The 15,083-nt window shown below is 49.1% G+C and overlaps 1 protein-coding gene across 3 annotated transcripts in view; it reads right to left on the bottom strand.

Annotated features, from left to right (window-relative positions):
- LOC140403246 (uncharacterized) overlaps positions 1-15,083 on the bottom strand; it is a 125,330-nt gene that overhangs the window by 67,491 nt on the left and 42,756 nt on the right. For all 3 annotated transcript variants that reach the window (XM_072491013.1, XM_072491014.1, XM_072491015.1), the window contains 2 exons: positions 9,278-9,459; positions 6,726-6,880 (listed from right to left, as the gene is read on the bottom strand). In XM_072491013.1, coding sequence (XP_072347114.1) covers positions 6,726-6,880; positions 9,278-9,459 — 337 coding nt within the window. The remainder of the gene's footprint in view (positions 1-6,725; positions 6,881-9,277; positions 9,460-15,083) is intronic.

Raw genomic sequence — 15,083 nt, 5'->3', positions numbered from 1 at the left:
TACGCGGATAGGGCAGTGGAGTAGGCCGAGGTAGGGTGCTCTTTCGGAGGGTCGTTGCAGATTCGATGGGCCAAATCCTCGACAGGATGAATGCGTGGCTCGAGAGATGGTGCAAGAGGGAGGGATTCAAATTCCTGGGGCATTGGAACCAGTTCTAGGGGAGGTGGGACCAGTACAAACCTGACGGTCTGCACCTGGGCAGGAATGGAACCGATGTCCTGGGGAGGGGGGGTTTGCTAGAGTTGTTGGGGAGGGTTTAAACTAATATGGCAGGGGGATGGGAACCGATGAAGGAAGTTGGAAGGTAGTAAAGGTAGTAAAACAGGGACAGAAACAAAAGGCAGTAAGGGGGAAAGTGTAAGGCAGAGAAGCCATAGTCAAAAATCAAAAAGGGCGACAGTACAAGGTACAGTGACTGAGGGGAGCTCAGTGAATAGGACCAGTAATACTAAAAGGAATAAAACGGGAAGTTAAAACATTAATGGTAAGCGACGGGGCAGGTTGTTACATGAAGATATGGGTTCAACGACAAGGAAAATTAGGAGAAAAGTTAAGAGGAAATATAACTTAGGAGAGGTTACTGATCGAGGTGTTACGATTCAAAACAGAGGTAAAAAAGCCAACATAAAGTGTACTTTACCTGAATACTGGTAGTATTCGGAATAAGGTAATTGAGTTGATGGCACAAATCATCGTGAATGACTATGATTTAGTGGTCATTACTGAAACATGGTTAAAGGATGGTCACGACTGGGAGTTAAATATCCGAGGGTATCAAACTATTCGGAAGGACAGAGTGGATGGTAAGGGAGGTGGTGTAGCTCTGTTATTTAAGGATGACATCCGGGCAATAGTAAGGGTTGACATCGGTGCTATGGAGGATAAGGTTGAATCCATTTGGGTGGAAATCAGGAATAGTAAGGCGAAAAAGTCACTGATAGGAGTAGTCTATAGGCCACCAAATAGTAACATTATGGTGGGGCAGACAATAAACAAAGAAATAACGGATGCATGTAGAAATGGTACAGCAGTTATCATGGGGGATTTTAATCAACATGTCGATTGGTTTAACCAGGTCGGTCAAGGCAGCTTTGAGGAGGAGTTTATAGAATGTATCTGCGATAATTTCCTAGAACAGTATGTAATGGAACTTACGAGGGAACAAGCGGTCCTAGATCTGGTCCTGTGTAATGAGACAGGATTGATTCATGGTCTCATAGTTAGGGATCGTCTCGGAAGGAGCGATCACAATATGGTGGAATTTAAAATACAGATGGAGGGTGAGAAGGTAAAATCAAACACTAGTGTTTTGTGCTTAAACAAAGGAGATTACAATGGGATGAGAGAAGAACTAGCTAAGGTAGACTGGGAGCAAAGACTTTATGGTGAAACAGTTGAGGAACAGTGGAGAACCTTCCAAGCGATTTTTCACAGTGCTCAGCAAAGATTTATACCAACAAAAAGTAAGGATGGTAGAAAGAAGGAAAATCGATCATGGATATCTAAGGAAATAAGGGAGAGTATCAAATTGAAGGAAAAAGCATACAAAGTGGCAAAGTTTAGTGGGAGACTAGAGGACTGGGAAATCTTTAGGGGGCAACAGAAAGTGACTTAAAAAGCTATAAAGAAGAGTAAGATAGATTATGAGAGTAAACTTGCTCAGAATATAAAAACAGATAGTAAAAGTTTCTACAAATATATAAAACAAAAAAGAGTGACTAAGGTAAATATTGGTCCTTTAGAGGATGAGAAGGGAGATTTAATAATGGGAGATGAGGAAATGGCTGAGGAACTGAACAGGTTTTTTGGGTCGGTCTTCACAGTGGAAGACACAAATAACATTCCAGTGACTGATAGAAATGAGGCTATGACAGGTGAGGACCTTGAGAGGATTGTTATCACTAAGGAGGTAGTGATGGGCAAGCTAATGGGACTACAGGTAGACAAGTCTCCTGGCCCTGATGGAATGCATCCCAGAGTGCTAAAAGAGATGGCTAGGGAAATTGCAAATGCACTAGTGATTATTTACCAAAATTCACTAGACTCTGGGGTGGTCCCGGCGGATTGGAAATTAGCAAACGTGACACCACTGTTTAAAAAAGGAGGTAGGCAGAAAGTGGGTAATTATAGGCCAGTGAGCTTAACTTCGGTAGTAGGGAAGATACTGGAATCTATCATCAAGGAGGAAATAGTGAGGCATCTGGATGGAAATTGTCCCACTGGGCAGGCGCAGCATGGGTTCACAAAGGGCAGGTCGTGCCTAACTAATTGAGTGGAATATTTTGAGAACATTACCAGTGCGGTAGATAACGGGGAGCCAATGGATGTGGTATATCTAGATTTCCAGAAAGCCTTTGGCAAGGTGCCACACAAAAGGTTGCTGCATAAGATAAAGATGCATGGCATTAAGGGTAAAGTAGTAGCATGGATAGAGGATTGGTTAATTAATAGAAAGCAAAGAGTGGGGATTAATGGGTGTTTCTCTGGTTGGCAATCAGTAGCTAGTGGTGTCCCTCAGGGATCAGTGTTGGGCCCACAACTGTTCACAATTTACATAGATGATTTGGAGTTGGGGACCAAGGGCAATGTGTCCAAGTTTGCAGACGACACTAAGATGAGTGGTAAAGCAAAAAGGGCAGAGGATACTGGAAGTCTGCAGAGGGATTTGGATAGGCTAAGTGAATGGGCTAGGGTCTGGCAGATGGAATACAATGTTGACAAATGTGAGGTTATCCATTTTGGTAGGAATAACAGCAAAAGGGATTATTATTTAAATGATAAAATATTAAAACATGCTGCTGTGCAGAGAGACCTGGGTGTGCTAGTGCATGAGTCGCAAAATGTTGGTTTACAGGTGCAACAGGTGATTAAGAAGGCAAATGGAATTTTGTCCTTCGTTGCTAGAAGGATGGAGTTAAAGACTAGGGGGGTTATGCTGCAATTGTATAAGGTGCTAGTGAGACCACACCTGGAGTATTGTGTTCAGTTTTGGTCTCCTAACCTGAGAAAGGACATACTGGCACTGGAGGGTGTGCAGAGGAGATTCACTAGGTTAATCCCAGAGCTGAAGGGGTTGGATTACGAGGAGAGGTTGAGTAGACTGGGACTGTACTCGTTGGAATTTAGAAGGATGAGGAGGGATCCTATAGAAACATAGATTTATGAAGGGAATAGATAGGATAGATGCGGGCAGGTTGTTTCCACTGGCGGGTGAAAGCAGAACTAGGGGGCATAGCCTCAAAATAAGGGGAAGTAGATTTAGGACTGAGTTTAGGAGGAACTTCTTCAGCCAAAGGGTTGTGAATCTCTGGAATTCCTTGCCCAGTGAAGCAGTAGAGGCTCCTTTATTAAATGTTTTTAAGATAAAGATAGATAATTGTTTGAAGAATAAAGGGATTAAGGGTTATGGTGTTCGGGCCGGAAAGTGGAGCTGAGTCCACAAAAGATCAGCCATGATCTCATTGAATGGCGGAGCAGGCTCGAGGGGCCAGGTGGCCTACTCCTGCTCCTAGTTCTTATGTTCTTCTGCACTCTACGGATTCTAGATTTAAAAAAATAAAAATTTAGAGTGCCCAATTATTTTTTTCCCAATTAAGGGGCAACTTAGTGTGGCCAATGCACCTAACCAACCAATGTTTGGGTTGTGGGGGTGAGACCCATGCAGACACGGACAGTGACCCAGGGCCTGGATTCGAACCTGGATTCTCAGCGTTGCAGTCCCAGTGCTAGCCATTGCGCTGCATGCCGCCCTACTCTATGGAGTCTATGGGTGGGATGTGGGCGTCACTGGCCGAGCCAGTCCATAATTGTCTGTGAATTGAATGGCTCGCTGGGACATTTCATAATAACATAAGAACTAGGAGCAGGAGTAGGCCATCTGGCCCCTCGAGCCTGCTCCGCCATTCAATGAGATCATGGCTGATCTTTTGTGGACACAGCTCCACTTTCCGGCCCGAACACCATAACTTTAATCCCTTTATTCTTCAAAAAACAATCTATTTTTATCTTAAAAACATCTAATGAAGGAGCCTCAACTGTTTCACAGGGCAAGGAATTCCATAGATTCACAACCCTTTGGGTGAAGAAGTTCCTCCTAAACTCAGTCCTAAATCTACTTCCCCTTTTTTGAGGCTATGTCCCCTAGTTCTGCTTTCACCCGCCAGTGGAAACAACCTGCCTGCATCTATCCTATCTATTCCCTTCTTAATCTTATATGTTTCTATACGATCCCCCCTCATCCTTCTAAATTCCAACGAGTACAGTCCCAGTCTACTCAACCTCTCCTCGTAATCCAACCCCTTCAGCTCTGGGATTAACCTAGTGAATCTCCTCTGTACACCCTCCAGCGCCAGTATGTCCTTTCTCAGGTAAGGAGACCAAAACTGAACACAATACTCCAGGTGTGGCCTCACTAACACCTTATACAATTGCAGCATAACCTCCCTAGTCTTAAACTCCATCCCTCTAGCAATGAAGGACAAAATTCCATTTGCCTTCTTAATCACCTGTTGCATCTGTAAACCAACTTTTTGCGACTCATGCACGAGCACACCCAGGTCTCTCTGCACAGCAGCATGTTTTAATATTTTATCATTTAAATAATAATCCCTTTTGCTGTTATTCCTACCAAAATGGATAACCTCACATTTGTCAACATTGTATTCCATCTGCCAGACCCTAGCCCATTCACTTAACCTATCCAAATCCCTCTGCAGACTTCCAGTATCCTCTGCACTTTTTGCTTTATCACTCACCTTAGTGTCGTCTGCAAACTTGGACACATTGCCCTTGGTCCCCAACTCCAAATCATCTCTGTAAATTGTGAACAATTGAGGGCCCAACACTGATCCCTGAGGGACACCACTAGCTACTGATTGCCAACCAGAGAAACACCCATTAATCCCCACTCTTTGCTTTCTATTAATTAACCAATCCTCTATCCATGCTATTACTTTACCCTTAATGCCATGCATCTTTATCTTATGCAGCAACCTTTTGTGTGGCACCTTGTCAAAGGCTTTCTGGAAATCCAGATGTACCACATCCATTGGCTCCCCGTTATCTACCGCTCTGGTAATGGCCTCAAAAAATTCCACTAAATTAGTTAGGCACGACCTGCCCCTTATGAACCCATGCTGCGTCTGCCCAATGGAACAATTTCCATCCAGATGCCTCGCTATTTCCTCCTCGATGATAGATTACAGCATCTTCCCTACTACCGAAGTTAAGCTCACTGGCCTATAATTACCCACTTTCTGCCTACCTCCTTTTTTAAACAATGGTGTCACGTTTGCTCATTTCCAATCCGCCGGGACCACCCCAGAGTCCAGTGAATTTTGGTAAATAATCACTAGTGCATTTGCAATTTCCCTAGCCATCTCTTTTAGCACTCTGGGATGCATTCCATCAGGTCCAGGAGACTTGTCTACCTGTAGCCCAATTAGCGTGCCCATCACTACCTCCTTAGTGATAACAATCATCCCAAGGTCCTCACCTGTCATAGCCTCATTTCTATCAGTCACTGGCATGTTATTTGTGTCTTCCACTGTGAAGACCGACCCAAAAAACCTGTTCAGTTCCTCAGCCATTTCCTCATCTTCCATTATTAAATCTCCCTTCTCATTCTCTGAAGGACCAATATTTACCTTAGCCACTCTTTTTTGTTTTATATATTTGTAGGAACTTTTACTTTCTGATTTTATATTCTGAGCAAATTTACTCTCATAATCTATTTTACTCTTCTTTATAGCTTTTTTTAGTAACTTTCTGATGCCCCTTAACGATTTCCCAGTCCTCTAATCTTCCACTAATGTTTGCCACTTTGTATGTTTTTTCCTTCAATTTGATACTCTCCCTTATTTCCTTAGATATCCAGGGTCAATTTTCCCTCTTTCTACCATCCTTACTTTTTGTTGGTATAAATCTTTGCTGAGCACTGTGAAAAATCGCTTGGAAGGTTCTCCACTGTTCCTCAACTGTATCACCATAAAGTCTTTGCTCCCAGTCTACCTTAGCTAGCTCTTCTCTCATCCCATTGTAATTTCCTTTGTTTAAACACAAAACACTAGTGTTTGATTTTACCTTCTCACCCTCCATCTGTATTTTAAATTCCACCATATTGTGATCACTCCTTCCGAGAGGATCCTTAACTATGAGATCATTAATCAATCCTGTCTCATTACACAGGACCAGATCTAGGACCGCTCGTTCCCTTGTAGGTTCCATTTCAGAGGACATTTCAGCGTCAACCGCTTTGCTGTGGCTCTGGAGTCCCCTACAGGCCAGACTGGGTAAGGACGGCAGATTTCCTTCCCTAAAGGATTTTGTGAACCAGATGGGTTTTTACGACAATCGACAATGGTTTCATGGCCATCGTTAAACTTTTTGTTCCAGGTTTTTATTCTGTGGTGGTGCAAATTGAAAATATTCAATAGGTGTGGGGGGCAGGATTAGACTAAATAACGTTGGGAGAGACTTAGGTTCAGCACAGACCCAGACTTGGGACACTGAGCAACCTTTTATAGGGAGGTTCACATGATACAAATATATACATTTTTTAATTTAGTGTACCCAATTTCTTTTTGTAATTAAGGGGCAAATTAGTGTGGCCAATCCACCTAGCCTGCACATCTTTGGGTTGTGGGGGTGAGACCCACACAGACACGGGGAGAATGTGCAAACTCAACTCGGACAGTGACTCGGGATCGAACCTGTGCAATACCTACATTGATAAGTGGCTCGAGTCCGTGGCTGTTGCAAGTCTTTATCAGTCGCCTGCTCTCTCAAGATAAATATCTGGTAATAGGCTTCCGCATGGGTCCGTTGGAGGAAGACGCTGGAATACAGATGGATTAGAGGATGTTCGGAGAAATCAAAAATCCTGCAGAGGGAGGAAAAGGAATGAGAGATCGGTGTTTTGTTGGGGAGTGGAGGAACCTGTGTCACCATTTTCCGTTTTTACTTGCATAAGTTCACCTTTGACTTTCGTTGAAACCACATTTTAATTCAGCATCTCTGCATAATCCTATCTGAAATATACTGAAGAATTTGCACAAGGACACGAGAGTTAGGAGCAGGAGTAGACCATTCGGCCCATCGAGCCTGCTCCGTCATTCAATACAAAGCCTTAAATGCATTCGGCTACAGAGCCCCTACAACCCCACCCTGTGTTTTGGATTCTCTGGCCAGCGCAAACAATCTCTCAGTGCCTACCATCTCAAACCCCTGCAGAATTCTGAAGGTTTTAATGAGATATTTCTTCTAAACACGGTAGGACAGTGGTTAGTACTGTTGCTTCACAGCGCCAGGGGCACTGGTCCGATTCCCGGCTTGGGTCACTGTCTGTGTGGAGTCTGCACGTTCTCCCTGTGTCTGCGTGGGTTTCCTCCGGGTGCTCCAGTTTCCTCCCACAAGTCCCGAAAGACGTGCTTGTTAGGTGAATTAGACATTCTGAATTCTCCCTCCGTGTACCCGAACAGGCGCCGGAGTGTGGCGACTAGGGGCTTTTCACAGTAACTTCATTGCAGTGTTAATGTAAGACTACTTGTGACACTAATAAAGATTATTATTAGTATTATTCATAAATTCCAGAGACTGTTTAGTCCAATTTAGTCAGCCTCTGATTATAGGTCAACCCCCTCATCCCAGGGACCTATTGAGCGAATCTTCCTTGCCACCTCCTCCGATCTGAGTATATCTTTTCTGAAACATGGAGACCAAAACTGAACACGGTATTCCAGATATGGTCTCACCGAAACACGATACCATGCAACAAGCCTTTTTTCTTGTGCTCCAATCCCCTTGGAAGAAAGCCAACATTCCTTTCACCGTTGTTAGCACTGCTGCCTCACAGCGCCAGGGAACCGGGTTCGATTCCAGCCTTGGGTGACCGTGTGGAGTTTGCACGTTCTCCCCGTGGGTTTCCTCCGGGTGCTCCGATTTCCCCCACCAGTTCAAGGATCATAGATCATAGAATTCCAACTGCGCAGAAGGAGGCCATTCGGCCCATCGAGTCTAAACTGACCCTCTGAAAGAGCACCCCACCTAAGTCCACTCCCCCGCCCTATCCCTGTAACTCATAGCCACACCTAACCTTTTGGACACTAAGGGGCAATTTAGCACAGCCAATCCATCTAACCTGCGCATCTTTGGACTGTGGGAGGGAACTGGAGCACCCGGAGGAAACCCACGCAGACATGGGGAGAATGTGCAGACTCCACACAGCAACACAAGGCCGAAACCGAACCCGGGTCCCTGCCGCTGTGAGGCAGCAGTGTTAACCACTGTGCCATCTTGCGGGTTAGGTGGATTGACTGTGCTAAATTGCCCCTTAGTGTTCCAGGATGTGCAGGTTAGGTGGGGTTACGGGCATAGGGTAGGGGCGTGGGCCTAGGCAGGGCGCTCGTTCAGAGGGTTGGTGCAAGCTCAATGGGCCGAATGGCCTCCTACTGCCCTGTAGGGATTCTATGATTCCATTTGCCTTCCTAATGGCCTTCTGCACCTGAACTTTTTGCATTCCTTATCTCAAGTCTCTTTGAACATTAATACATAGGAGTTTCACACCTTTAAAAAATATTCTGTTTTTCCAATCTTACGACCAAAGTGAATAACTTCACGCTTGTCGACGTTATATTCCACCTAACATCTTGTTGCCCACTCAGTTATCCTGTCCGCACCTCTTTGCAGCCTCTTTGTGTCCTCCCCGCAGCTTACCTGAAGGGGCAATTTAGCGTAGCCAATCCACCTAACCTGCACATCTCTGGACTGTGGGAGGAAACCGGAGCACCTGGAGGAAACCCACGCAGATACGGGGAGAATGTGCAGACTCCGCACAGACAATGACCCAAGCCAGGAATCGAACCCGGGACCCTGGCGCTGTGAGGCAACAGTGATAACCACTGTGCCACTTGGCCGCCCCATGTGGCTTGACTGATTCAGCCAACCTACCAGAGAATGGCTGAGCCAAATTAAATCATATCGCAGCATGTGGTTGGGGAGAATAATGGGGATGAGGGCGTTGGGGTTGATGGACTGAGATTTAGTTTAAAAGGCCCATCAATGAACACACATGAATGCCCGGAGCACCCGGAGGAAACCCACGCAGACGCGGGAGAGAATGTGCAAACTCCACATAGTCACCCATGGCTGGAATCAAACCCGGTTCCTTGGCGCTGTGAGGCAGCAGTGCTAACCACGGTGAAAGGAATGTTGGTTTGCTGACAGCTCTGTAGAACCCGCCAATGCCTTAGTTGGCAGGCCGCACACCCTTGCCCTTTACCTCTCACTTCCAATCGCCTCCGAGGCCTGGACCACACTCAGGCTGTACAGCTTCGCCCCCCTGTGGAAGTCGCTGCCAGCGACGTTCAGTCGCCATAGACACTCGAGTCGAATGAGCTGCTTTTCCGAGACGGCAGCCAGGACGCTGGTGAAGAAGGCCTCGCCTTGATTCATCACTTCATCCTGACAAAAAGGGAGTGGTTCAAAGGGATTAGTAAATCCCGGACTGATCTGAACCGAGACGGCTCTTTTTGCTCTGAGTGACACGATCCGAGAGATGCATTTGTTAGACTGAAGGATTTGTGTACCCGGAGACACATGAGGGCAGGCAAAGTGCACGCTCATTCCACAGCTCGTTTAACCTGCCTGCAGCCAGAGGAGTGCCACTCCACATCAAGCATAGCTAACCAGGAACCTGTCCCACTCTTACCACCAGCTATTATCGTGTGTTGGAAGGATTTGCAGGATGATAACTGACCTGTTTGACTGCGTTCTGAACATCTTCCTTGGCCGTCAAGTGGAACTTGAACCCAGAGCTTTTGGCTCAGAGACAGGACCCGACTCACAGGGCCCCGAGCAATCACTGCCAGTGTCTAATTGAGAAAAACACCAAACAACACTATTCACTTCCTCAGGACAACCCAAAACTGCTTCCAGCCAATAAAGTTATTTTAGTAATGTAGATCATAGATCATACATCGTAGAATTTACAGTGCAGAAGGAGGCTATTCGGCCAGTCAAGTCTGCACCGGCTCTTGGAAAGAGCACCCTACCCAAGGTCAACACCCCCATCCTATCCCCATAACCCAGTAACCCCACCCAACACTAAGGGCAATTTTGGACACTAAGAACAATTTATCATGGCCAATCCACCTAACCTGCACATCTTTGGACTGTGGGAGGAAACTGGAGCACCCGGAGGAAACCCACGCACACACGGGGAGGATGTGCAGACTCCACACAGACATTGGCTCAAGCCGGAATCGAACTTGGGACCCTGGAGCTGTGAAGAAATTGTGCTAACTACTGTGCTACCGTGCTGTGTGTATGTAGGATACGCAATTCGCACAAAGCAAGCACACACAATAGCAAAGCAGTAATGGTCAGATAATCTCTTATCTTTTAGGAATGTCAATTAAAGGATAAATATTGGCCAGTACGTCATCTGTCTTGTGAAATAATGTCATATCGTCTTTTACATCCACTGGGAAGAGCCTTTGGGACTTTGGTTTAATATCTCTTGTAGCAGATATGGGGCGGGATTCTCCGAGCCCCCCCGGCGATTCTCCGGCCTGCGATAAGCCGAAGTCCCGCTGCTGTCATGCCAGTCCCGCCGGCGAGAATTAAAACACCTACCTTACCGGCGAACTGGCGGCGCGGGCGGGCTTTGGGGTCCTGGGGGGAGGGGGGCGCGGGACGATCTGGCCCGCGATCGGGGCCTACCGATCCACGGGCGGGCCTGTGCCATGGGGGCACTCTTTTCCCTCCGACTCGGCCATTGCCTCCATGATGGCCAATGCGGAAGTGACACCCCCCATGCGCATGCGCGGGAATGATGTCAGCAGCCGCTGACGCTCCCGCGCATGCGCGGACTTCCACCGGCCGGCGCACTTCCTTCGGCCCCGGCTGGCGTGGTACCAAAGGCCTTTCCCGCCAACCACTCCGGCACGGGCCTAGCCCCTCAAGGTGAGGGCTTGGCCCCTAAAGGTGCGGCGAAGTCCAACGCCGGAGAGGTTCCCGCCACTCCATCCCGCCGGGACCCCCCGCCCCGCCGGGTAGGGGAGAGCCCCGGCCGAGATCTCCAAAAATGATGCACTCCCTCAGTACTGACCATCTGACAGTGCAGCACACCCTCAGTACTGACCCTCTGACAGTGCAGCACTCCCTCAGTACTGACCATCTGATAGTGCAGCACTCTCTCAGTACTGACCCTCCGACAGTGCAGCACTCCCTCAGTACTGACCCTCTGACAGTGCAGCACTCACTCAGTACTGACCCTCTGACAATGCCGCACTCCCTCAGTACTGACCATCTGACAGTGCAGCACTCCCTCAGTACTGACCCTCTGACAATGCCGCACTCCCTCAGTACTGACCATCTGACAGTGCAGCACTCCCTCAGTACTGACCATCTGACAGTGCCGCACTCCCTCAGTACTGACCATCTGACAGTGCGGCACTCCCTCAGTACCGACCCTCTGACACTGCGGCACTCTCTCAGTACTGACCCTCTGACAGTGCCGCAATCCCTTAGTACTGACAATCTGACAGTGCCGCACTCTCTCAGTACTGACCCTCTTACAGTGCAGTACTCTCTCAGTACTGACCATCTGACAGTGCAGCACCCACTCAGTACTGACCCTCTTACAGTGCAGTACTCTCTCAGTACTGACCATCTGACAGTGCAGCACTCACTCAGTACTGAACCTCTGACAGTGCAGCACTCCCTCAGTACGGACCCTCTGACAGTGCAGCACTCTCTCAGTACTGACCTTCTGACATTGCGGCACTCCCTCAGTACTGACCCTCTGACAATGCGCACTCCCTCAGCACTGACTCTCTGACAGTGCAGCACACCCTCAGTACTGACCCTCTGACAGTGCAGCACTCCCTCAGTACTGACCCTCTGACAGTGCCGCACTCTCTCAGTACTGACCCTCTTACAGTGCAGCACTCCCTCAGTACTGACCCTCTGACAGTACCACACTCCCTCAGTACTGACTCTCTGACAGTGCAGCACTCCCTCAGTACTGACCATCTGACAGTGCAGCACTCACTCAGTACTGACCCTCTTACAGTGCAGCACTCCCTCAGTACTGACCCTCTGACAATGCCGCACTCCCTCAGTACTGACCCACTGACAATGCCGCACTTGCTCAGTACTGACGCTCTGACAGTGCACCACTCCCTCAGTACTCCCTCAGTACTGTCCATCTGACAGTGCAGTGCTCCCTCAGTACTGACCCTCTTACAGTGCAGCACTCACTCAGTACTGACCATCTGACAGTGCAGCACTCCCTCAGTCCTGACCCTCTGACAATGCCGCACTCCCTCATTACTGACCCTCTGACAGTGCTGCACTCCCAGTACTGATGCTCTGACAGTGCAGCACTCCCTCAGTACTGACCCTCTGACAATGCCGCACTCGCTCAGTACTGACGCTCTGACAGTGCAGCACTCCCTCAGTACTGACCCTCTGACAATGCCGCACTCGCTCAGTACTGACGCTCTGACAGTGCAGCACTCACTCAGTACTGACCCTCTTACAGTGCAGCACTCCCTCAGTACTGACCATCTGACAATGCCGCACTCCCTCAGTACTGACCCACTGACAATGCCGCACTTGCTCAGTACTGACGCTCTGACAGTGCACCACTCCCTCAGTACTCCCTCAGTACTGTCCATCTGACAGTGCAGTGCTCCCTCAGTACTGACCCTCTTACAGTGCAGCACTCACTCAGTACTGACCATCTGACAGTGCAGCACTCCCTCAGTCCTGACCCTCTGACAATGCCGCACTCCCTCATTACTGACCCTCTGACAGTGCTGCACTCCCAGTACTGATGCTCTGACAGTGCAGCACTCCCTCAGTACTGACCCTCTGACAATGCCGCACTCGCTCAGTACTGACCCTCTGACAGTGCCGCACACCCTCAGTACTGACCCTCTGACAGTGCAGCACTCCCTCAGTACTGACCATCTGATAGTGCAGCACTCTCTCAGTACTGACCCTCCGACAGTGCAGCACTCACTCAGTACTGACCCTCTGACAGTGCAGCACTCTCTCAGTACTGACCCTCTGACAGTGCAGCACTCCCTCAGTACTGACCCTCTGACAATGCCGCACTCCCTCAGTACTGACCATCTGACAGTGCGGCACTCCCTCAGTACTGACCCTCTGACAGTGCCGCACTCCCTCAGTACTGACCATCTGACAGTGCGGCACTCCCTCAGTACCGACCCTCTGACACTGCGGCACTCTCTCAGTACTGACCCTCTGACAGTGCCGCAATCCCTTAGTACTGACAATCTGACAGTGCCGCACTCTCTCAGTACTGACCCTCTTACAGTGCAGTACTCTCTCAGTACTGACCATCTGACAGTGCAGCACTCACTCAGTACTGACCCTCTTACAGTGCAGTACTCTCTCAGTACTGACCATCTGACAGTGCAGCACTCACTCAGTACTGAACCTCTGCCAGTGCAGCACTCCCTCAGTACGGACCCTCTGACAGTGCAGCACTCTCTCAGTACTGACCTTCTGACATTGCGGCACTCCCTCAGTACTGACCCTCTGACAATGCGCACTCCCTCAGCACTGACTCTCTGACAGTGCAGCACTCCCTCAGTACTGACCCTCTGACAATGCCGCACACCCTCAGTACTGACCCTCTGACAGTGCCGCACTCTCTCAGTACTGACCCTCTTACAGTGCAGCACTCCCTCAGTACTGACCCTCTGACAGTACCACACTCCCTCAGTACTGACCCTCTTACAGTGCAGCACTCCCTCAGTACTGACCCTCTGACAATGCCGCACTCCCTCAGTACTGACCCTCTGACAATGCCGCACTCGCTCAGTACTGACGCTCTGACAGTGCACCACTCCCTCAGTACTCCCTCAGTACTGTCCATCTGACAGTGCAGTGCTCCCTCAGTACTGACCCTCTTACAGTGCAGCACTCACTCAGTACTGACCATCTGACAGTGCAGCACTCCCTCAGTCCTGACCCTCTGACAATGCCGCACTCCCTCATTCCTGACCCTCTGACAGTGCTGCACTCCCAGTACTGATGCTCTGACAGTGCAGCACTCCCTCAGTACTGACCCTCTGACAATGCCGCACTCGCTCAGTACTGACGCTCTGACAGTGCAGCACTCCCTCAGTACTGACGCTCTGACAGTGCAGCACTCCCTCAGTACTGACCCTCTGACAGTGCAGCACTTCCTCAGTACTGACCCTCTGACCGTGCGGCACTCCTTCAGTACTGACCCTCTGACAGTGCAGCACTCCCTCAGTACTGACCCTCTGACAGTGCAGCACTCCCTCAGTACTGACCCTCTGACAATGCTGCACTCCCTCAGTATTGATGCTCTGACAGTGCAGCACTCCCTCAGTACTGACCCTCTGACAGTCCGGCACTCCCTCAGTACTGTCCCTCTGACAGTGCAGCACTTCCTCAGTACTGACCCTCTGACAGTGCGGCACTCTCTCAATACTGACCCTCTGACAGTGCAGCACTCCCTCAGTACTGACTCTGACAGTGCAGCACTCCCTCAGTACTGACCCTCTGACAGTGCAGCACTCCCTCAGTACTGACGCTCTGACAGTGCAGCACTCCCTCAGTACTGACCCTCTGACAGTGCGGCACTCCCTCAGTATTGACCCTCTGACAGTGCAGTACTTCCTCAGTACTGACCCTCTGACAGTGCGGCACTCCCTCAATACTGACCCTCTGACAGTGCAGCACTCCCTCAGTACTGACTCTCTGACAGTGCAGCACTCCCTCAGTACTGACGCTCTGACAGTGCAGCACTCCCTCAGTACTGACCCTCTGACAGTGCAGCACTCCCTCAGTACTGACGCTCTGACAGTGCAGCACTCCCTCAGTACTGACCCTCTGACAGTGCGGCACTCCCTCAGTACTGACGCTCTGACAGTGTTACCCACTGAGCCACGCAGATAACCGTTCTCACCTTGAGAATTGTTTGCTGGGGTTATGACTTACAAATTGATGAAGTCCTGGGATGTTTTGCAGTGCAACGCTCCCATTCAGTTTTTCTTTCCTGGAATAGGAATTTTTCCACT

This window comes from Scyliorhinus torazame, chromosome 27 (genome assembly GCF_047496885.1).
Source record: "Scyliorhinus torazame isolate Kashiwa2021f chromosome 27, sScyTor2.1, whole genome shotgun sequence".
Taxonomy (NCBI): domain Eukaryota; kingdom Metazoa; phylum Chordata; class Chondrichthyes; order Carcharhiniformes; family Scyliorhinidae; genus Scyliorhinus; species Scyliorhinus torazame.
Note: the sequence above shows the minus strand (reverse complement) of the source record. Positions and strands in the feature narration are given on the sequence as shown.